This window comes from Anser brachyrhynchus (genome assembly GCF_964034855.1).
Source record: "Anser brachyrhynchus genome assembly, chromosome: 1".
Taxonomy (NCBI): domain Eukaryota; kingdom Metazoa; phylum Chordata; class Aves; order Anseriformes; family Anatidae; genus Anser; species Anser brachyrhynchus.
This window is the reverse complement of record NC_137694.1, coordinates 109,089,920-109,114,879: the sequence shown is the minus strand read 5'-3', so window position 1 is coordinate 109,114,879 and position 24,960 is coordinate 109,089,920. Positions and strand designations below refer to the sequence as shown.

The 24,960-nt window shown below is 35.7% G+C and overlaps 1 protein-coding gene across 6 annotated transcripts in view; it reads right to left on the bottom strand.

Moving 5' to 3' along the window:
* The window catches only part of NCAM2 (neural cell adhesion molecule 2), a 288,588-nt gene that overhangs the window by 130,611 nt on the left and 133,017 nt on the right, over nucleotides 1-24,960 (bottom strand). For 5 of the 6 annotated variants that reach the window (XM_080579695.1, XM_080579698.1, XM_080579696.1 and 2 more), the window contains exons 2-4: nucleotides 5,668-5,742; nucleotides 4,675-4,881; nucleotides 2,196-2,339 (exon numbers count right to left, since the gene is read on the bottom strand). In XM_080579695.1, coding sequence (XP_080435821.1) covers nucleotides 2,196-2,339; nucleotides 4,675-4,881; nucleotides 5,668-5,742 — 426 coding nt within the window. Of the gene's footprint in view, nucleotides 1-2,195; nucleotides 2,340-4,674; nucleotides 4,882-5,667; nucleotides 5,743-6,682; nucleotides 7,012-24,960 lie in introns of those variants that run through there. The other variant, XM_080579694.1, reaches the window with a different exon arrangement.

Genomic DNA, 24,960 nt, shown 5'->3' with positions numbered 1-24,960 from the left:
GATTCTGTGAACTAGCCTTCTGGGAGCAGTCAGTCTTCTGTTCAAATGGAACATAAAAATACAGACAGTAGTAACTGTCAAGATTTGCAAAACCAAAGTAATCAAAAGTCTGTACTGCAAAAATCATACTAATTGTAGCACGCAATAGAGTATGATCAAGATGTAGGAGAAATTTCACAAAATCGTAGGAATTATATTATTTCATGTCTTCCTTTCATGTCTAGTGCTAGAATGTTTAAAATAGAGGCTGCTTTCTAATGTCCCTAAAATAAACTGTGGAATATACAATCCAGTTTGAATATGAAATTTTTCAGTACTTTAGCTTACTATGAAATAAAAAAATATATATATATATATTTTTTTCAGTAGGCACCATTTGTAATATGGTAAAAAAAAAAGTTGATGTTACTTAAATTATGTAAAGAGGTTACAGGTACTGATCCTTCATCGGAAATTGTGAAGCTGGAAATGTAATATGGAACTGTCTTTTCAATTCACTAGGCATGGAGAAATTTTCTTAACTGCAAGACTTCAGGAATACTCTTTTTCCACCTTCGTTATAAAATAATATAGACATTGCCAAAGCTCAAAGTACATGATGTCCTATTTATGATTTCAACCTCTCTTCCAGGAATGACAGGGAACTCATTTGGATACTGGTCTAGATCGAAACATAAGGAAAATACTCTGCTATTTAAATTAAAATTGGTTTCTGTCATTCTACTTCTTCACATTGAAGCACTGCACAAAAAAAAAGGTTGAAGAGACAATTTCACACATTGAATTTAAAAACTCTAAGTTTTCAAAATGTATGATTTTGAAAAAGAAAGGAAATGTTTTATTTCCTTTCTTATTCCTACAGCAGACAGATTGATTAGAAAAGCAAATAAAATGGTAATAATAACAAAACTTTAAGAGAGATCTTTGGGACAATTTTACTTTTTTGAGCTCTGAGCTGTGTCCTTGAGAACTAGTTTCTGTTAAATTGCCAAATCTTGCTTTGTTTTCTTATTTTTCAAAATCTTCTAAGTCTCACCTACATTCACTGTTTATTTAGATCAAAATGTCAACTCTTTTTCTAAAGGTATAAGTTTATTAGTCTTAGTCTTTGTACCTAGAAGACAGAAGGGATAAGACAGACATGTTAAATGAGAAGAATTTTGATCAAAACTTTCTTTCATAGTAGACAGGAGTGCAAGACTGAGTCCAGAAACATAAAACAAGCTAACAAGCTTTTTTGTTTTCTTTCTTTTCTCCAGCAATTGTCTCACAGTTGTTTATATGTTTTCATAAAACAAATATAACTTTTATTGGATGCCATACTGGGTTGTCATTCATAATTTAGGTATATTACATTCGTTTTCATTTTGAAAAAAATAGTATTTAATTTTTAAAGAATAAGACTTTTAAGTGCATACACTACAACCTTGAGTTTTAGTACATACAGAGATCAAGACAGATGAGAAGGTGGATAAAATGGTTCATCAACATTAATTTCATTTCCAGAAAATGCAGATTGTCTTCTTTTCCATAAAGACAAAAACAACTTTAATGACACAGCGTAGAGAAATGCTGTCACTGCTTTTGAGGTGGCAAAGCACGTGAATTTATGTGCCTAATTAACTGCCTCTACAAATTTATGAACTTGTATGTAGATCCATTTTCACCTAATTTTATCAGTCTAGCTGTTAGGAATCTAGCCAAAATATATATACCCCTAACCTATACCCCTTGTTGCTTGTAACTTAAAGGTAGCTTACGCTTCTACAAGTGAATGCTTACAATAGTGCAACAAGCCTACCCACCTAGAAGACGCAGCTAATGTACAAGTATACCAAAGTTTATGCAGTGTTTGCTCGGTAAATTGTACACTCTGAGGAAGTATCATAGCTTTGCTAGCACAAAGAAGTTCATCTGTGTACACGCATGACAGCCCAGGAAGAGTTCCAAACAATCTTTTGGACATCTGGGCCTTCATGTTATATCTAGACAAAATTGCTGATTGGAAAAAAATGATATATGAAGGAAACTATTGCATATGGATTCTCTACAGACCACAGCAACTGGTTAAATCCTACTGATACCAATGGACTAATTAAAATCCACCCTCCATCATGACGTGATTAATCTTCTTTTACAACAACAATTTAATATTAATTAGAATGTATAACTTAAAGAGTTACCAAAATACTAACTGTCAGCAAGAGTTGTGACTTCCTCATTCCGATACAACCAGCTGACAATGGGAGCAGGTGAACTAGTAACACGGCAAACAACTTCTGCATCTTCTCCCTGCCTAAACTCTTGTGGAGAGATTATGTCTTGAAAAGTGAGCTTTTCTGAAAAGGAAGAAAACCAAATACAGTTATCATCTTCCAGTTCACTTAGCATTGAAATTAAATGTGATATCAAATGAGATAAAGCTGTCTATTAAGCTTCTCTTTATGCGTAATACAGAATTATTTCCATAATATAGTTTTCTCAGATAAGACTCAATTGTCCTCGACACAGAACTTTCACTCTGTCTCTAGGAATGATTTTACAGCCATTTGGCATTATGAAAACCTTTGTTTTATTTATATAAATGAAGCATGTTTCATAAATATATTTTTTATTATTGTTGATTTTTCAGAGCCCAGTTTTGACACTCTAGTTTTGTAGAAGTCTATACATTCAGGTTGATAATACTTTTTACTCTCTTCTGTGTTTTATTCTTCATGATCTTATTATTGAATGAGAACTTCAGGTTTTCATTCCATCAAAATATCCATTGAAATCATTTGGAAAAGTCTTATTTAAAGGTGGAAATTAAGCCTCACTGATTGGGAAAGCTATCAGCTGAGCAAAACATAAAAACTTAAAAGCCCATGGGAAACTATATGGAAAAACTTTCTAAAATTATCATAAGAATTTGTAGGTTTTTTGAGGAAGTAGCAAGATTTTTTTAGGCCTGACAGAATTTTTTATTATTTCTGCTTCAAATAATCAAAGTTGATATTTAATTTTATTATTGGGTTGAATAAGTTCAATAATCAGTTCAACAATAAGTTCTAATAATTCTGTTGTTCGAATTCAGGGAAAGAACTTCAAGATGGCGTTAAACCATGTCCTCATACAAGATCTAAAGCAGAAACCAATTGCCAAAAATTTCTGCAAGAATTTATTGCACATAGAAGAAACAAACTGACATGTTCTCTATGATCAAACATTGCCAATTCCATTCATCTATTCAAGAGGATGCTTTGGAGTCAGAGAATGCACCTCCACCTCTGCCTTTTTGTATTTATATGAGTGCAGGCTCAAATAATCCATATGGTTCCCACAGCAGAGGGAGCACGCTTTTGTTATATTCGCATCTTGCATACTTTCATAAAGTATTTATGTAAAATGTTTGAAGTATTTGATCATAATTACATCAGAAGAAAAATTCTGACAAACATAAATGATTACTGTACTGGACGCTAGTAATACAGCATATCCTGCTTTTTCCATACAATACATCACAAATACAAATAATGAAATTTTCACGTGTCGGTTCCCATAGGCCTTTACATTTCTTGTGTGGGTCTTTGGGCTTTGTCTAACCTCGGAATTATTAAAATTACCACATGCAAACACTTCAAAAGATTTCAACTATGCTCAGCAGTCTGCTAATGGAGTGACTGGCAGCTTTAAGCATAAAGATGGATTCCACAAAACTTGCAATCCTTTGAACTGTCAGCTTTCAAGCCATCATGTAATTGCTTGTAACTGCTATCATCATTCTAATGGTTGTTTTATCAATAGCTTTTTTTTTTTAAATTGTATGCCTTTTGTTATCTGAGTTATCTGTACCTTTCAGAAGCAGTGCTTTATGATTCCACTCTGTATTTTCTGTCTCATAGCAATTCCTTAACACTCAGTACAACCACAAACATATTTTTTTATGAATATTAAAGCACTATTCTCCAATGAAATCAGAGAAGAATAGCTGAAAGGATGCTGGCATACGTCTTGTGCTTTCACCCACAAAAACCTTACCAAATTTTCACAGTGTATTTATTTAATACATTGCTTTTAGGCATTTTTAATTGATCTATAGAATATAGTATACTGCAAAGGTACTTAACTATATTGAAAAAAAGCAAACAAACAAACTCTCAGAGAATCTCTAGCCATAGAAGAATGTATTTACTTTTCAAATATACTCTTCAATTAGTTGTTAGCAATTGAAATGCTTTTTTAGTTGCTTACCATATTAAGCTTCAATGCTTTATGGCAAGATTCCACCACAAGACCAAAAATATGAGAAGACTGACATAAAAGTAACTAATTCAATCTAAACTTTGCTTTTTAATGGCATGCATTGCATTTCTTACACTTTTATTTACATATTTGATATGTTTTATATGTATTTGTACTTAAAATTAGGTTGATAAAATACATCTTTTCTCTTTTCCATTAGGGGCATACAGTGCACCCCTCTGAGATGATATTTTAAGATACAAAGGAGAAGTAATCTACAATATTACAAAGTTTAGTTCATAGTATCTGTGAACTAAACTACAGGAGATGTAATTGTTTGGAATATACAGTTCAGAGCCTGGGATGGTATTCTGATAGGCTTTACTTTCTCAATAGCAGTGGCTTTCAAAACATGTTCTTTCCTTTGTTATTTGATATTATTTTACTTACGATAAATTTCCAAAACAACAGTAGCTTCTTGAGTTTGTCCTTTAGCGTCTGTTGCTTGGCACCGATATATACCAGCATCTTCTATATCTGCATTATAAATGGTTAGACGTGATCGAACACCTTCTTTCTGAACAACCACTCTTTGACTAGAAACAATCTTCTCTCCTTGTGGATTGTACCAATCTACGGTGTCAGGCTCACCAATGGCTACAAACAAAAATAAAAATAACAACATTAGAAGTTCAAATAGACATTATGCAATGCATACGCCTACCCAATGTACAACCATCTATGACATGTCTCTGACAACTATGTAATGTCAGAGAATTGCTGAATTGTGAAAAGGAGTTGTGAGAAATTCTGCAGAAAGCTAAGCAAGGTAAAACTGCAGGCAAATGTGTGACTGTAGGGACAGGATAATTAGTAGCTCAAGAATTCAAGAGGAAGAAAATGAACATAGAAATCTATAAAATCTTAAAGGAAAGACACAGGCTGTCCAGCAGTCTCTTTGGCTTGTCATTGTAATCAGGCTGTGTGTCACTGTCAATCTAAGATGGCAAATCAGGAACATCAAAGATTAATTTCAGGCAGCTGCAAAAACAAACTCTTCCCATCCTGACTTAATTTTGCCCCTCCAGAAAAGACTCTTCAGGTATCTCATTAGGGCAGAGAGGGTGCTAGAGCTTAGCCTAGTAGATTATTAAATCCTTAGTTTAGACAAGTAAAAATATTTTAACTAAATAAGCATCCTAGTAGATATAAATTATCTATACCAATATAGACAAATTTCAAACTGAGTGAGTGAGATGGTTTGTTTGCAATCTGAAATCAATAGTCTCTACAAGATCTTCTATTTATCACAATTCTCACAAGTCAATATGAATATACAAAACAATGCACATTTAAGTTAATATTGTGAATCAATAAATTCACTTTCAAATCATGCAGAACATAGATAATCTAACAACAAAAAAAAATAATGTGAATACATACCTGTGCACGTGAAGAATTTGGATTCACCCACACTGAGCTCTACTTTGCTAAGTGAAATTGTAACTTGAAGTAGAGCTGAAAAATATAAAGCATGTTGTAAACCCATTGTAACACATTGCCATTTATAAGTTTAAAGTATATATTTTTATATTTTGTATTTCCTCATTCTACAACATATACTACATAAACTGTATGTCAAATCTCAGCATTTTATCTTCTAAACTACAGTATATATAGATGTGGTGAAAACAATCAAAATAAAGAAAAAATGTTACATGAAGGATAACAGCTTCACATCATAAAACTGAGGAAAAAGAAAAATAATAATAAAACAGGAAATAAATTCAAACAAACATAGAACTAAAACTCAATGAGAAGAACGTGACTGGGAACACTCAGCATGGACTGACCAAGAGTAAATCATGCCTGAGTATAGGATAAAATGATTAGTTTTGTGGATGAGAGAGGAACAGTGGATGGTGATTACCCTGACTTTACCAAGGCTTTTGACATTGCCTCCCACAATATTCTTGCATTTACGTGTATTGGAAATAAGCAGCAAGGTCTGGATAGCAAAGGATGGCTGCAAAGGTGATATCTGTGGGAGTAGGTCAGGGGCTGCACTGTGCAGGACACAGTCAGTTCCAGATAGCTTCACAGTAGACACATCACAGGACACAGCTAAGCCAGTCAAGAGTTTTTGGCATCTCTTTGAAAATGCATTTAAGAAAGGGCAGAGACAAGACAGAAGAAGAAAAGGAAGGCCAAAGCAGTAGGAGGTAATCCACAGGAGAGCTGGAAACACTCTTGAAGTGTCTCTTGAAGTGGCCCAAGCATAAGCCCATACTAGAGCAGGTACACCCCCAAAGGGACTGTGGCCTGTGGATAACCCACAATAGAGCAGAAGAAATGAGTTAGGCAGAAAGAGAAGTGGAAGAAAAGTATGAGGAAGAAGGAACACCAGAAAGAAACCTCCTGCGCCACCTATCACCTCACTGAAGGGGCTGAGTTTAACCTGTGTCTATGGTGGTAAGAAGGGGAGTAGAGACTAGGAACAGAGAAAGAGAGGTGTCTGGAGCTTGGGAAAGCAAGGAGGCCATTTTTTTTCCCTAAGTGTTTAAATACTTGCCTTCTTTGTTCCCCAGTACCTGAATAAGTAATTAAATGTTATGTTAATTATGTAAATTAAGTTAAATTTCCCATCTGGAGATTGTTTTGCCCACAACAGTAACCAGTGAGTGATTTCCCTGTCTTTACCTTGACCCATGAGTTTTCTCACTCCCATTTTTCACCTTTGTCTGGGGATGGGGGTGAGGGAGCAAGTGGCTGTATGGGTGCGCGGCTGCCAGCCGAGGCCAACCACCCACAAGTTAGGGCATTACAGTCTGGACGTACAGACAACTAGGTTGGTAAAAATCTAGTTGGATAGCTGGGCTTAGAGGACAGTGGAGGTCATACTCTACCTGGAGGCCAGTAACAAGTGGGGTCCCATGGGATTCTGTCCTGGAATCTGTCCTAATTAATACCTTTATCGATAATCTGGATGAGGTCATTGACCTAGAGACTGGAAGAATGCATCAACAGGAACATCATGATATTCGGCAAGGATAATTGCTAAATTCTGCATCTGGGAAGGAATAACCAGTTGGGAATCATGCAAACTGAGGACAGGTGTGGTAGACAAGAGTGCCCAAGCAGCAGCAAGAAGTCAACGGCCTCCTAGGCTAATTAAAAGGATCATGACCAGTAGTAGATCAAGGAGATCAATTCCCACCTCTGCTTGGCACTCCCTAGGACATATGCAGAATACTACATCCAGACAACCCCCATCCCAACCTCAGAATAAGAAATATATTGACAGACTTCACTGGAGTGAAGTTAGGGGAAGGCCAACAAAGTGGGCAGGCATAGCTGGGAACTAGGTGAATGAGGAGAGGCTGGTGGATCTGGGCTTTTTCAAGCTGAAGAAGAGACTGCTACAGGAGGACTAAAGAGCCATCTACTCTTATCCATGGGAAAATGAAGATGGAGCCAGGGTCTTCACAGTGTTGTATGGCAGACGGATGAAAGACAGCTGACAAGTTGAAACAAAATAGGCTCAGGCTGGGTATGAGGAAAAACTTTTTCATGATGCAGTGGAGTAGGTTGCCCAGAAAGATTATGCAATATCTATTCTTGCAGCTTTCAAGAGCTCAACAGATAAAGCCTTGAACAATCTGGTCTTTGACCCTGGTTTGAGCAGGAGATTGGACTAGAGACCTACTGAAGTGCCTTCCAACCTGAATTATCCTATGGTCCTACAAATAACTTACCCAACACAGACAGTATTATGGGCGATTTTTTTTTTTTTAGATGAAAAATAACTACACAGTCTTCAGTAATAATAATTCAAACCTTGTTATTATCCTAAGTATCTGTAACTCTTCAACATTCAAAATCTTACAAAATTGGAAAGTACACGTTCATGAACCAAAGACATGAATGAAAAGGGTCATGTTAATTTCAAGCTCTAAACAAGACAGAAAAAGGTAACCAGAAAAAAAAAAAGTTTAGAGAAGAAAACTTACTGCCTAAATCTTTGGTCAGTATTATAAATAGTAAAAAACTATGATGCATCTGAGGTTAAAAAAAGTACTGTTTCAAGAATCTGGGATTTAGAGTATTGAAATAAGTAATTATGGTCTATTCTGTGGTGGCTGAATTATGGTGGAAATATTTTCCTTTTCTGAAAACCACAACATAAACTACTGTGAACATTAATGACTTCAGTGTATATTGAATATCCTGAGCTCACTAGATTCCTTTTCTGTAATTGGCACAAAAGTCCATTAGAACAAACTTCTCTGAAGGTATGGAGTATTACAATCCAAATCATTGATTCAGTATGCCAAATTTTCCCTGTGAATATGTTACAACTTAAAACCTGCTAGAAAAACAATGATTCTGTTCTGTTGATACTAAAAATTAAAGAAAAGATGAGCACAGAAGAAACATTGTCTAAGTAGTGTTGCATACATATTAATGTGGCAATTACTACAATTAAGAGAAAAGTATCATGAAACTGATTTGCTGTTAAAGTGATGTACTTGCATATAATCAGCTTAGATAAGCAAGAACTAGGCCAGATTTGAACATGTCAAAAACAGAAACAAAAAAGGCAAAGGAAACTGTAATATCAGATGTTAAACTATGTAAACACATAGATGAAGTAAAAAGTGTCAGGTAGAATATAAGAAACTGGGATAAGAGGTAAAAAGAAAAGTTAGAAAATATTTTTCCTTCATTAATCAGATATATATCTGAGACTGCAAGAAAGTTTTGGCAAAGGGCTGAACTCGGTTTAAAATTCTTCGCATAAGTGCAATTACAAACTCTGTGAAGACATGCTAGCTACCTCTCTGAAACCCAAAGAAAACCATGAAACTACTAAACCATGAAACTACTACTACTAGAAAACTACATATGGTACTTTAATATTTACAAAATAGAAAAATGTAAGACCATCTGTCCAATTTTTTCAGACTCATCCTTTTACTAGCTCTGCTTCGTGTAAATATAAAAATATTGCTTTATGCAAACTGGAATGAAAAACATTGCCCAAGTGATTAAACTAGTAATCTGCTTATTAGGTAGGCAGGCAAATAGTCCAGTCCTTGGCTAGGAGAAGGCTCACTCATCAGTTAATTTGAGTAAGACATGCAGTTAAAAGTAAAATATTGCACAGAGACAACATATCCAGAAAGTTTTACATTACTTCCAAATGTACTTCAAAAACTACATAGATGCATTAGGTTATTATAAGCTCTGATGAAGATGGTATGTAATGTACGTACTATTCAAGTTACTGTGTACACTAGCAGCTAATGAATTAATATAAAAAGGGGTATTTTGTACCAGACTGGTTTGAAGGTCTTTGAATACACAAGCGAAGCCTTTTTTTATCAGGTCAGTGAAGCTGTTCCAAGAATTCAAGTCAGAAGAGGCTGTGTCTAGCTATATTAAAACAAGCTCAGAAATGAATAGTAGCTTCTGGCTAAATCTGACAAAACACTGCCTCTTTCCATGTTTCCTAGGATATTACTGAACTCGCAGGAAAAAAAAAAAAAGGCAATGAAAGGCAATGTATTACTAGAAGATCCCTTCAGGTGGTGAAGCATACTACTATACTACTACTATAGTATCTGCTGTTCTGGGAAAAAGTGAAGTCACTCAGGGCTTCACTTAGTCTTCAGTACACGTGCAATTTTATAGCAAAATAAAGCACTGTTACATTAGGTGATACAAGCAATCTCTTCCCTTTTGTTCATATTCACTATAAAAGAATTATTATCTATGCTAAGAGGAGCCTGTCAAATTATTTCTTAATGGGTTTAAAAATCACTTAGGAAGATAAGTAAGAATAGTAACAACAGGTCCATTTGTTCTGTTAAATACGGAGATGGATGACTATTCATAAGACATAATATTTAGCAGACTCTTTAATTTCAGACCCATTTGCACTAGTATATTTCACATTGCAGAACCACCATCACAAACCTGTCATAGCTCTGTCTACACTGATGAATACCTAATACAACAGAAGTGAGCTGTCATCAGAGAACGCAGAAAAAGTGTCGATCCCATATGTACTGCTATTGCCACTTACTAATACACTAAAACATAAAATTTACATTATAGACATGTATATTTAAAGCACATGTATATAATATATAACATACTAGAAAGGAAAATGAAGTGGTATTTGAATAAAACCTAAAAAATGATGGGTAGAGCTGTGCTCCAATTAGTAAATCCATCCTTGGACTTCCTGATAATTCCAGTTCTTAAAATCCAAAACTTCTACAAAACCTGAAAAGCTTCCTTGTCAGTCACTTTGTTAAAGTATGACAGGAGACAAACAGGAACAAAAAGAAAAACAAACAAATATATAAAATCTAACAAAGAAAAAATCAAACAAAAACAAATGAAAGAACCATCACATATTCTGCCCCAGTTTCCGCTAAGTACATTTACTACAACATAGTTGAACAGTTTTATGATATGAACACTTTTTAGAATTTACTTTAGAAGAATGAGATGGCAACTTTCCTGTGGAGGGGTCTTTCTAAATCTGTTGGGCTGCAGACCCACTGAAAGGTAGAAGCAGTAAAAAGGAAAGGACACATCCATGAAAACAAAACACGGCATTGCTTGGGGTCCAGGTGAAACCAAGGAGAGGAGTGATGGCTACAGCAGCTAATTCAGATGGCTTTGGCAGTGGCTTCTTAGAGAATACAGATGACTGCAAGGTGCAGCTGAGAGAATGACTGTAAAGTTTAATTCTGTTTAGCATGAGTTCTCTGACGATAATTATAACTTACTACGCTGGTATGCTTTAACTTCAAGAAGTAAGCAAACTCACGTGATATGTTTTTGCTTTCAGTAAATGATTACAGTATTATTTAATATCGAATACACTTGTAAGACGTCTTCCTTATTCTGGAGCATGAAGAAATTATGAAGTTTTAATTGGCGTCCAATTCTTCCCCAGAATAACCATTCACCCTGTTAATCTTATTTCCCTTTGTTATACAGGCTTCTGAAAACATTCTTCTTAAATGTTCTGGATCAACAAAAAGGGTGCTTTTTTTTTTTTTTTCATTTGCTTTGTTTTGTTTCATTTTAAATACTTTACCCCTGTGGGGACCCTGAGCCTAATTGAGGAAATAGAAATTTTTAAATGTAAACTAAACTTGTTAAGTATTAACAGTTCAAGGGCATTTTGCATTTAGGACAAATGCACTTTTAAGTTCTTCTTCTTCTTCTCCCTCTCTCTCTCTCTTTTTTTTTTTTTTTTAAGTGAATCAGTTAACTTATTTCAAGTAATAATTTAGCAAAGTCAGAACTATAAAAATGTTATACGATTTACAGAGTAACAGTTTGGTAAGAGAAAGTCCAATTCAAGCTGTTTCTATGAGTAATCAAACAATTAGGAACCACACACCTCTGCCCTAAAGAATTCCACTAAAACAAGAGCTCAAAATAGAGCTGTTAAACTGCACTTCAAAGACCAAATAGCCCAAACAGAAATAATCTTCAGAGATATCTTAAGTCATCTAAGATGCTATATTTTTCTATAAACAATAAAGATGACTCCAGCTCTCTACATCTCTGAAGAAGGAAGGACATGCAGTCAGATGTCATGCAAAAGATGACCATTAAAGTTAATAGTCATTAAAATTATCATAATTAAACAACAAACCTACATTAAAATGATAGAAAAAATGGGGTTTCATCACACTGTCACAACTTGCTTGTAAAGTCTGTAAGGCTTGTGGTGCTTTAAGCATCCAACGTATTTGTAATCCTTTGGGAGTAACTAATGCTCAGGAGATTGGGTGGGGCAGGGCCACAGTGAAAATCTAATCCAAATAGCCTACTCAAACTTAATTTACTCAACATATTATTATTTAAAGATATTACTGGATTTCTCCCCCCCTCTTTTAGCAGGTAAATTAACTACATAAAGTTTTCTATTCAGACACAATTTTAACATCTTATAAGCGCTAAAACATCATATTCTTTATATATATATATTTTAAATTTATGATTACAGATATACTAATTGGCCTAATGATAACCTGTCTTTCATTCTGTCTTCAGTGGTCTTGAATGCTTCCTGGAATTTCTTTTGTAGAAATGCCTGAAAGTCAAGCTGCATCTACAACTCCAGTAAACAAAAATGTGATCTCCATGGAGGCTGGCTAGTTTTCAGCTTTACGATGGTCGGAATACCACTAAATGATTAAGCATCACTTCTCTAGAGTATGACAGTACTAAGAGATATTAGTTACGTTTTTAATTGCTTGACATCAAGTGTCACGATTAATTAGGTAGTTCAGAATAACTGAACTTTGCATTTCATCACATTAACATTAATTTGGATTTGTCAGTAGGAAATGAAATCCTGATATAAAGTCCTAACATTTTATTTGAATTATTATGGATTCCTAGTTGAATTTCTGTCTTGTAGAACACAGAGTGTTTTATTTTTAGGTACACAAAACAGTCTTTGTGTCATCCTGAATTCATTTTCTACATCTGCTAAAGTGTCATTCTCCCAGATGAGAAGAGCTAGAAGTCACATGAAGTTCAAACTGCCTTCTGGGGCATAACAGATGTTATAGGGGTGAAATGCATGATGCAAGAGAATCAACACGATCCAGTTCTGTGCAACAAAGTCACAACTACTGAAGGATATTCAGAAAAGGAATTATGAGAACCCTCTGTTGAATATTCTTTTCCAAGACACTTGCAGCAGAATCAGTAAAACAGATGAGCTATTAATACCTGAGCAGAAAGAGTATACAACTGTAAAATAGGACATTCCTTAAACAAAGTTTGCTTGTTACAACTTTATTCACAGAATTTATCTCAACCAGAAATCACTCACTACTGCTACCCCGAACTCTGGCAAAGTGTAGTTTAAAGTAAAGACATAAATATGAACGCTGTGAGTTTTACTGGGATATATGCTGTCTGGAATCACACATCAAGATCTCTGTAGGTATTTAGGAATGCTGGAAGTTAGATTCTGTAACAACTTTCCAGGTAGGCAGATATTGGGAGCTTGGCTCCCTCAAAATTTAAGAGAAGAGATACTGATTTAAATATGGACTTAGAAGACCAACCTTATTCAGATATTTTAAAGACACTTTAATAAATATTTAATCAATATTTTAATCAATATTTTTTAATATTTTTAAATATTTTATAATTAATATTTTATAATCATGGCTCAGAAGCTTATCACAGAAAATCAAGATTAAAAGGCATCCAAATGGGAAAAAACAAACAAACAAACAAACAAACAAACAAAAAAAACTAACTTTAGTCACTTACAGTACATTTCAGGCAAGAAAGATTTTCTGTAAATAAAAGGCATGAACTTTGGAGGCATTTTCTCCAGGCATGATGATACAGACATTTATTTCTATTTAAGTTATTCAAGCTAAATTTGGTAGATCTCATCTGTTCAGTAGAAAATCTTCTTATCTTCAATAGAAAGAACAGGGAAGTTTAAAATACACTGTTTGACAGAGTATTAAGGATATTTTAACTGTAGAGAAACATAATGAGGAGTCTTTATCGTATGTAGATCTTATACATAAATAAGTAATACAGATACATGGAAGGAACACATCAAAGGATGATTACACTCATCAAAACTAAAACCCACCTTAACGAAATCTTGTCAATCAGAAAATGTTTCTATTTGGTAAGAATAAACGCAAAGAAAAACTAGTTTAAAAGCTTATGAGTTTTAAAGAAACATGCTTCTCAAACTCAAAATGCTGTAGTCAGTCAAGACGGGATCTTCTAAAACCCAGATGTACTTCAGTAAAGTTAAAAATGAAGAATTAGGGCCTTTATGTTCAAAGTGACAATTTGTCAGTAACAGGAAAATAAAATGCAATTAAAAACCATAACATTTTCAAAACTTACATTATGGAAAAACAGAGTGATGACAAGCATCCTACAAAACATTAAAAAAATGCTGTCCTCAAGGAAGAGAAAACCCTGATGATACAGCTAGGAGTATTTTGTTGCATTTTAATAAATAACCTCCTCTCTCCTCCTGTTACGTAATGTAGGCATGGGCTTTCACAAGAAGCAGTTCATAAACTGTTTATGGGATCAGTAGGGATCATATAGATACAGTATCTGTATCACAGATATGCAGCAATTTGAAGACATCTCTCATCTATGGGGAGAGGCTGGGAGAGCTGGATTCATGTGGGAGCAGAAAAGTCTTGGGGACATCTTATCCATGTGTATAAACGCCTGATGAAGGGCTAAAGAAGAGGGAGCCAGGCTTTTCTCAGTGATACCCAGTGACAGGACCATGGATACTGGGCACAAACTGAAATATAGGAAATTTTGTTCAAACTTAAGAAAACACTTCTCTAAAGTGAGGGTGGTTGAACACCGGCACAGGTTTCCCAGAGAGTTTGTGGGGTCTCCATAGACTGGACTGGACACAGCCCTGGGCAACCTGCTCTGGCTGACCCTGCTCTGGGCAGGCGCTCTGACCAGGCAATCTCCAGAGGTGCCCTCCTGTCTCAGCTGGTCTGTGTGAGTCTATGTGATCTTTGTAACATAAAAATCTACTTTGCTTCCTTCCTGCTCCAGTGGACAGTCTTTTATTATAGAACAGTACAGATTAAAACAAAATGAAACCCTAGGGTAACCTTCATCTCAAACCACGAACTTTATTTAACAGCCCAAAATCTGGAAATGTGGCTGAAAAGAAGCCCTCAGAGTAGAGAAGTGCCTCATATTTTCTCATTAAATTTACCTTCAGTTTTACTGAGTTATGAACTTTCAAAAACTGCATTTCTGTGGGGCTGCTTGGTAGTCAGCATGAATTTGGTAACATGCCAAGACAGTGGCTGAACATGGACACTCCAGTTGAAGACTGTATTCATATTGTCTTCAAAACAGCAGCAGAAAACATGATACCGGGGACCAAGGGTTAGAGAAAACGTCAAGCTGAATCACTGACAAAATTCTTTCTACAAAATCAGCTCATAGCCCAAAGCAGTCCTTCAAATTGCAGAGGGGCACTGGGTTGAATCAGAATTCTTTCTAAGTACTTGGCCTTTATAATCTAAATCCAAACAAAACGTTTCTCAAACTTCAGGCTAAAAGATGCATGCAATAATCCTGTTGAATGCCAAACACATTACCCCTTCCAATGATTTTTCAGTCAATTCAACATTATCAATCTAGCAAAAAGGTGAAAAGAAAAGAAAAAAATACTGGAAGCATCTTTCTGTGTCAACTGGCACAGCATCAGAAAGGTTCTTCTGAGTCTGGCTGTACCTGCAAGATCATTTCAAAATTATATCTGAAAGTTTAGACATTTTAAGATACCAGTTAATCAGTCAATGCTCATTATCATTCTAAATAGGTGGTAGAAAAGTTTTGTTATCATAGTTGTGAAGAATGGATTCTTCTTACCATGTCTTGTAGTAGGAGTTTGCCCATTCTTAAACACCACATAACCCATCCCCCCCCCTCCCCCAATGTCTACTTCAAGCACATTTTGCAAAGGAGTCATACAAGGTTTGTTTCTAATAGCCTCCTTTCCTTTCCTTCTCTTGTATTTTGTGAAGTCTATATTATGAGATTTCTCTAAAAAGTAAAATATAGTTACTAAAAGACAGTGCTGTAATTAAAGATGAGAAGAAATCAGATCACCTAATTATGGAATCAATACTGACAGATTTAAAAACAACTGTCTTTGCAACGAAAGGCACAATCAATCCCTTCTCCTCATCTTTCAACAGAAAAATGCTGAAGTTGGCCTTAGAGTTCAAAGATATTAGGTGAGATTAACAAATAAGTAGGTGACCAGATAGAGCGACCACTGCAATTGCATACACCATGCTTTTTGGCAATGCTTTCTAGAAACACAGCAGTCTCTATGAAGCATATAAGAAGAGGATAAATATATTAAACCAGAACAATATGTAAACTAAAATCAACAATGGTATGAGCAGTATTTAGTTAACTACATCTTTAATAAAACAGACTGTGTGTAATCAATGTGTCTGTAGCTGAACAGGAGTATATTAATTCTAACTCCAAGAACCTCAAAACAACCTACTGCATTGGCTTTTCTTATGGATTTGTCTTCTTTTCTTGTGAAAGGCAACGCAATCCAAAAATCCCTGTTTCCAAGAAAATTACTTATTTAGTAAAAATGTTTCATGTCTCAAAAAGCAGTTATGGTCTCTGTCACAAGCTTTCCTTGAGTATATACAGTCCGTTCCCATTTTGTGGAACTGCAGAATGAAATCAGAGAATCAACTTCCAACTACAGCAAAAACACATTTTTAATTGTAAGAGTTTAAGAAGAGATGATGAAAATGTGACCCAAGGATGTCTGTCTGACATCTCAAGAAAATGAATTAGTCGCTCAGAAATATATGAATTGCCCCATTCAGCTGATTATTGCAATCTGCTGCCCTGTTCAGAAGAGATGTAATCAGGGCATGGGGAAATGGCCACAGGGACTGTCTGCAGCCAGGCATATACAACTTGATTTACAGAGTATTTACATAATCTTATTCAGAAACATATTGATACATAATTATTTGTATAAATTTTTATACATTTTATCTTTCATTGAAACCTTTTTAAAATAATAGTCTCTCAATGGTACACAAACCTAGAATTACTGTTACTTGTATTTTTTTCCTATAATAATCCTATTTGTAAACAATGAATAAGTCAGTTCCAAGTTTGAGATTATTATACTCACTATTGAAAACCCACAGAAAGAAAAAACACGTCTTAAATTACTTGAACAATGTTAAAAGATGTCAGATGACAGCTTTTAAGTTGATGATTTTTCTACTTACTAATCAAATTAAAATATTCAATATTCAATAATAATCATAATCGAGAAGCTGTGGCTTCCCCATTCCTGGAGGTGCTCAAGACCAGGTTGGATGGGGCTTTGAGCAACCTGGTCTAATGGGAGGTGTCCCTGCCCATGGCCGGGGGATTGGAACTGGTCTTTAGGGTCCCTTCCAACCCAAGCCATTCTATGACTCTATGAAAAATATTCTTTCATCACAAAGTCTTATCTTGATTGGTTAAATCCTGCCTAAACATAAAATTAGATCTAATAAATGTCTATCCAAAAAGGACTTAGAAGTTATTGCTACAGAAATGTGACTGTTGTAGATATTGCACCTGTTCTGTGCAGAAGTAGAACATATTTGTCTCTGGCTGTTAGCATCACAGTCCTTTGCAAAGACAATATAATTTTACACATGGAAGCTCCACAGTAGTGATTGCTCCCAATCCTACTTTAACAAACAGCTTATAGTTACAAAATGTGTATTTAATTTATTTGAGAACTTTTCTTGCTGCCCCAGTATCTCAAATACTATATTAAAAGGGCATGTATATTAAAGTATATCAAAGAAAGGATAACCTATGTAAAAGAATTACCTTACAAATGAACTTTTGTTCTTCATAAAACGGGTCATCTAAATAAAATGTGGGATGGTTTAACTGAACTGTGAAATATGATGTTTTCTTAATCTATGTCCAAAATAATGAGATAAAATCATAGATTAATTTAGATTTGAAGGGACCTCTCTAGGTTGTCTTATCCAATCTCTTGCTCAAAGCAAGTCTTAACTCTGAACTTGTATTAGCTTGGAGTTGGTCCCTGTTTGTAAATAGGTCCTCAGATTAGTTGGACCTTGGTCAAACAAGAATTGTCAGATGTTATTTCAAAAATATGTGTATGCGCTCAGTTTCACAGGAAAGAACCCAGTCTACTTGCTTCGAGATCATTCCACAACGTGTCAAAACATCGTGGGGTGAATGGATATCTGGGAAACATGCTTCTAAAGCATACTGAGGAGTCAAACTAAAATGCTAATGTCAATGCACTGTAAAGTTATAAATCAGGATTTTTCAAACTATTTTTCATCATCATAAATGGGTTTTGTTTCAAATATATTCACTAAAGCAGTTTACCAGAAAAGAGGGAAATATTTCCGAAGTTTTGATACTTTGGTGAAAATTACCTGAAACTATAAAATTTAAATATTAAGAACAGGCAAAGAGCTGACATTTTTATCACCAGGCATTGGAAGCATTATTGACAAAGAAAATCCACATAAAATTTAGTTATTCTACCTGAAAAGAATGACTGCCTATTAAGGTATTAATAAAAAACTTAAATTATTGCTGTTAATACAGTTAAAGTATTCTCTTTGACTTATGGAAAAATATTAGAACAGCCTGATGAGCCCCATCTGGATTATAAAAACAGTCTCAGGCATAAATATTCTTTCTGTTTCGAAAAATTAGAAGTTCAAGGAAATGCTTATAAATAAATGACACTGCCAGAGATCATAAGAAATCAGACTGGCTTTTCAAGCTCTTTCTTTTAGCCCTTAAGCTTTTTGATCTTTGAGTGCTATTATATGGGTACTAGCAAGTTCCCATCTTTAATTATCTTGATTTAGGAAACTAATTTTCCCTCAAAGGATTGCTTTGAAGTCTTTCTAATTGAAAACCAACAGGGCTGCAATTAATAAGGAATTAGCCAGACAAATTAATAAGCAAACAACCTATTGCACCAGACAATCATAAGATTTTTTAAAAAATCTATCTTTTCATGAAATTAAAAACATATTCATTGAGGCTGCTGTAACTCCGATTAAATCTTTACTAGTCAAGTTATAACTAGTTTAAAGATTACTAATATTTTCTGTAAGTAAGCACAAACTCTGAATTTCAGACTAAAAAACACTAAACAGGTCAGAGATCTAACTACCTAGTACTGCAGTTTTTAGGGTAGTAAATTTTAACTGATTTTTTTCATTCCATGTGCTGGTAATTAGTTGTCTAAAGGTGTATTTGTAACTTTCATTTTTAACGTCCCCTGCAAGATCCATCCTCTGTAACAGCACCTTCACTACCATCTAAGCCCTTAAAATGTCTGGCTTCCTCAAAAACTACTGAAAATTTATTACATTATTTAATTATACTTTTCCAAAAAAGATTTCCAGTTGGTCAGTTGATGCCAGGTTCCTTCACTGAGCCTTTCTTTCTTCTGCTATTGTGAGTATTATACTGTTCACTTTCTCATTTTCTCCTGCTTTTACAGAATTCTACTATCAATCTTTTCTCTAACTAAAATACAATGCTCAGCCAGGCTTATGGAAGAAATCTCCTCTATCTTCCTACTCCCATTCCCAATAATGTTAGTTTCTCAGATTTTTTTTTTAATGTTAATACCAAAACCAATCAATTATAATATTCTATGTAAAGTATCTAGATGGAAATATTACCTATGAAATACCATTCTATGAAATGCACAAAATTGACTTGTCTGGTGTTTTGTTGTTGTTGTTTGTTTGTTTCCATAAAAGAAACACCTTAGAAAACAAATAAATTAGTTCAATGAATCACATGATGATGATATAGATACATATTTGCATGACACATGTATAACATACTGTGGACTCTCTACATAGATCTTTTTATTCCAGCACTGATTTCTAAACTGCTTGCTCTATACGCAGTCACTCATGTAAGTATTTCCAAATATACCTCTCCCCTGCCCCTCCAGTCTACCCTACTTTCTCACAGTAAAAGAAAAGTGACACCACAAAGCAAGACCATCGATTTCAGTGTCTCTGATAGTCTATGCAGGACTAAAGCAATTATGAAACTAGTTTCGGGTTACGTGTTTCAACTGTTTCCACAGGAAGAGAAACTGATGACTTTGATTCAAGCCATAACAGAACTTATCTAAATGACATATTCTTTCAGTCAGTCCCACTTCCTCATCGGATGATTCTTATTCTATTTTTCTTTTCCTTAATTAAAACTGGAAAGAGACAATATAAGAGAACTTCATAGGACTCTCTATAACATCCAAAATTATGGTGGTAAAGACTCATTGATGGAAAACACAAAAGAGCTAAAAGGTCACGTTTGTGACAAATCATAGGCTTTGGTTCATTCTTTTACAGAAAGCAAATCAGTCTATCTGTCACATCCCAATACTGAACAATATACTTGCCTGTAAACATACATTTACCTCTGGAAGAAGAAAAATGAGGCTTAAATACCAAGCAGGAATTAATATATAAAAACAAGCATGTTTTTAGAGAGTGTGTGAATTACATGATGAGAAGTGCTGTAATTCATTAAGCTAAGTCGCTCCGTTAATAGCACACCTATGAAAGTAGCTTCCTGAAGACATGTTTCCCAGACATCCCTTCCATCTTCTTCCACTTCGTTCTGTATGACCTCCCACATGAAAATAATTTTCACCTCCAGCACCTAAACCTCTAACCCAACACTTCCTCATGAACATTAGCCAAAAGCCATTCCTTAGAAAGCCAAATATCCTGATTTCCAAGAAGCCCAGGAGCATAACTGCATCTTCAAGGCCTCTATGCTTCTGTCAGTTTTGGCTGAGACTGGCTATTGAAAGGGAGATGATGGAAAGAATAATTGTGTAAGCTTCATTTTCTAGGTGCACAATTTCTTACGGTTAAATTGTATTGTATCAGTTTGCCCAGCCACTTACAATGTAAATACATAATGGTGGCAAAGAAACCCAAAATATAACTAATGTGATGATCCATTCAATAACCAATATTTGACCTTGGATTACCAAATTGCCAAACTCCCTGTGAAATAACTGAATTGTCTCTTGGTATGTGCTAAGTGGGATACCATTCTGAGCCTTGTTTTGCAAGCTTCCCTTTTCCAAGGCTTATTTGAGCTCAGTGAACGCACTCCCATCCTTACAGCCTCTGGCCCAGTCGATGTGGTTGTATTTGCTACTGCTGGGGCAGGGTCGAGGCTGTGCCAGGCCCTGGGGGGTGGCTGGGCTGCCGTGGGCCTGTGCAGGGCTGAGCTGGTTTTCCCTGGTGCCCTGTGGCCCAGTGCCCATTGCCCGGCCTGGCTGAGCTTCAGCTCTGTGAGGGTCCGGTGGGAAGGGGCCGACAGCCCCAGGCTGTCCCTGCGGGGCACACAGCCCCGGAGGCATGGGGGGCTGTGAACCACCTTGCTAGGAAGCCTGTTCCAGTGTTAGGCCACCCTCATGGTAAAGAAATTTTCTGTAATGTTCAGTCTGAACCTCCCCTGGCACACCTTTGTGCTGCTCCCTTGCATCTCGTCATTGGTTACTGGGAAGCAGAGACCAGCACCTCCCTCTCCACTTCCCCCACTCAGCGAGGCACAGAGAGTCATGAGGTTGCCTCTCAGATGTCTCTTCTCCAGACCGGACAGCCCAAGTGCTCTCAGCCTCTCCTCATAGGACCCACATCTCCCCTCCTTGAGTACTGAATTTGTTAGTCTTAGGACCCAGACAGATAACAGAAGACTGAGCAAAGTAATAAAAAGCAATAACACCTGAAAGTTTTTTCACACAACAGTTCTGATTTTTTATTAGTTATGACTACCAAACAGTTAAACTTTACCAGGACTAATAATTAACCCTTAGTGCCATATATATGAAGTGCTCCCTTTTGCCTATAACAAGGTTTTGAGTGTTAACCTGCAAGGGCAGTTGAGCTTGGACTGTTTACTTTTAAAGATGGCACCTCTACCTCAAAGCTATGGGACAACTTGTTGTGGAGAGCTCTCAATGTCTCTCCTGAAGATGTCGCTTTGCATAAATTATTAAACGGACACTGAACAGAATGGGAACCTGGCTACCTGGCTGTAGTCTCTTCTGCATGAGTATCTTGACACGCTGCAGAGCCATTCTCACCTTCAGGCTGAAATCTGCAAGCAGCATTTGTAGCCATTATCTCCAGATATATGATTATTTTGGTCAGATGTGACAGCCCTTTACAGCACCAGAAAAATGTACCGTTTTGTTTTTTCACTCCTAATGTTTTAGTTCATAAAAGCGGGAAAATACAACAAAGGGATTTTTAACAATTCCACATTAACATCAGTCAGTCCTAGCACACCAGTAACTCTCTTTTTGAGAGGAAAATACTGGTGCATCAGAAAGCTCCATAATTATTCCCTTGTGGAATGCAAATAGTAATAAATTTGTCATATGCTTCTGTAAGTGTTCAACCTTTCCATGCTGCAGAAATTTGAAAGTCCTTCTTTCACTGATATAATTAATAATTTAATTTACTTGTTTTATGAGCTTCTATTTTATAAGGTCAGTGGCCAGGCATTTTATTGCTCTCTGATTAGCTCTCAGACCCACACTCTATACTTCTGAATGACAGCTCTTTCTGAGCAATTCTGTCAGGTGGGAGGAGAGGAACAGATCACTGTTGCCTACCACTAGCAAAATGAGTGAATCCAGCTCTAGTAGTCCAGTACTGTATGACTCAGCAGAGTTTCCCAAAATGCAAAAGAATTAGAGACATGGCCTGACATGATACACCAGAAATATTTGCATAAAAAATCCGATTTTTCACTCCTTTCTAGGTAATTTCTATGTGTCAGTTTAGACAAAAAAAAATATACAAATTATTAAATCTTAGTTTGAATTTTTTGATCTATTCAGATCACTATTAGCTATCCCAAACACAATCTGAAGACCGCAGTGACCCACTATTCACATTATTTCAGTGCACTACAAGTACTGTGGGTGCCATTCACCTGGCCAAATTTAAATAAACTATTTTAGATAACATCCCAAATGGCATATATAGTCAACTGAAGGAAATAAACACTTTTAGAGCCAAGTCATTGTATCCAAAAATAGGTATCTAAAGTATGTCAGTTGACTCACAACCTCTAAATTCCTCTTTTTTCTTAGCTGCAAAAGCAATCTAGCATGGATAGACTATTGCCTCCTAAGAACCAATATATCAAGACACTCGATATATATTCGTGATACCTATCTTAATATAAATTTCATATATATTTGACACTTGATATGTATAGAAACTCAATATATATTTGATATCTATTTGTGAGATAACTTAGAAGGTTCTAGTTTATAGACGTGCTGAACATCCAACATTTGAAAATGAAACTATGATTCTATGTATTTTCATAATCCCTGGTATCATTAGAAAATGAAGCTCTATCCATGCCTGAACATACTAGGAATGAAAAGTAGTTCTTACGTTCACACACAGATCTATAGCCATATTTGCCCAATCTTTTATTTTTACTCCCCCACACATTACATACTGCCCAGCGAGAATCCTCACCATTTAATCAGTAATTGTCTTCACTAAATATTGCTTGTGCCTAAACTTCTGGCCAGCAGCAGGTCCCTTTGGAGCCGGCTGGAGCTGGCTCTGGCCTGGCCTGGGGCAGCTGCTGGGCTCTGCTCACAGAGACCACCCCTGCAGTGCCCCACTGCCCAAACCTCTCCACATAATCCTGATACAACAGAAAAGGGTTAGGTCCAGCAGCTTAAGCAACAAAGGTCAATGCTTGTAAAATTAAGAATTCTCATTCAAGCCACTTTAAGCAAAAATGCAGGTTCTTGTTATATATATGTTACAAATAAAACCAGAAACACTGGAGTTCTTTTCTCCTACAATACATGAAAATTAAAACTAGAGATACCATAAAATAAAATGTTTCTTTAATTATAAATAATTCCCCAGAAATTTCCACATATCTTTAAACATACATTTAATTTTTATGAATATTTATGTTGCCTGCTGAACTAACAGATTAATAAATAATCTCTGGTTTTACTTAACTGACCTAATCCATTATGATTAACTACGGCATTTTTTTGCAGCTCACTGCCTGAGGAAATCCTGGGAGAGCTAAATGACTAACTGTTCTTTCCCACAGTTTGGATACACTGTGTAATAATTGCTGACATTAATTAATTAAGTACATGCCCACATATATAATAAACTATACTCTTTTTAAAAATGTTGTTTTCCAGGAATAATGTGACTAGTAGCAATGGCTGGGACTTGTGCATCAGTTCCACTGCTGACTGATACAGTTTCAGAAATAGCTTGCTCTTGGTTGCCAACCCCAAAACACAAAGAATCTGATTTTAAAAGCTTCCAGAGAAAAAGCTACAGGGAACCCTGAAGATGTTTGTGTCAAGATAGAAACGGGGGTTATATGTGAAAGTGTCCCTTGAAAAAGTTTATTGAAAAGAAATAAAGCTTATGAAATACATGCAGAAACAGGATATTCTTGTCTCGGGTTCGAGCTCAGAATACAGTTACCATTTTAATAACCTGAATGGAAGCTGCACCTCCTCAGAGATTGTCTGCCAGCCCTTCCAATGAGTAACAGTACTGTACTGACTGCTCAGTATTAACACAGCCTGTAGAGGCCTTAACATATGTGAAGTGTTGCTCCTCTGAACTCAAACTGTTTCTTCTCTAGTCTTCCTCATCCTACAGATACTATGCAACTGGAAAATTACTGCAGTATTTCAGATCAACTTGAAGACCTAGCCCACACAAAGAACCCCTTCTTTTCCTGAAATCATTATGAAAAATCCAATACAATTATTCCAGGATAGAAATAAACTAACTTTCATCCCCAAGTATTTAATTACACATGCATCTAGAAAATATTTATTTGTACAAAGCATAATGAAAACAAAGACCTATAAATAGAAGATGGTCTAAGCTAGTTTAGTTAGAGGTGTCACATGAGGAAAAACTGTGGTCTTCAATGTGAAACAAGTAAGATAATACTGTCCAGATTATTGTGAGAAGATATAGCAAACAGTGAACGAATTTCCTTGAAGCCTAAACATATATAGATACAGACACACATATATATATATATATA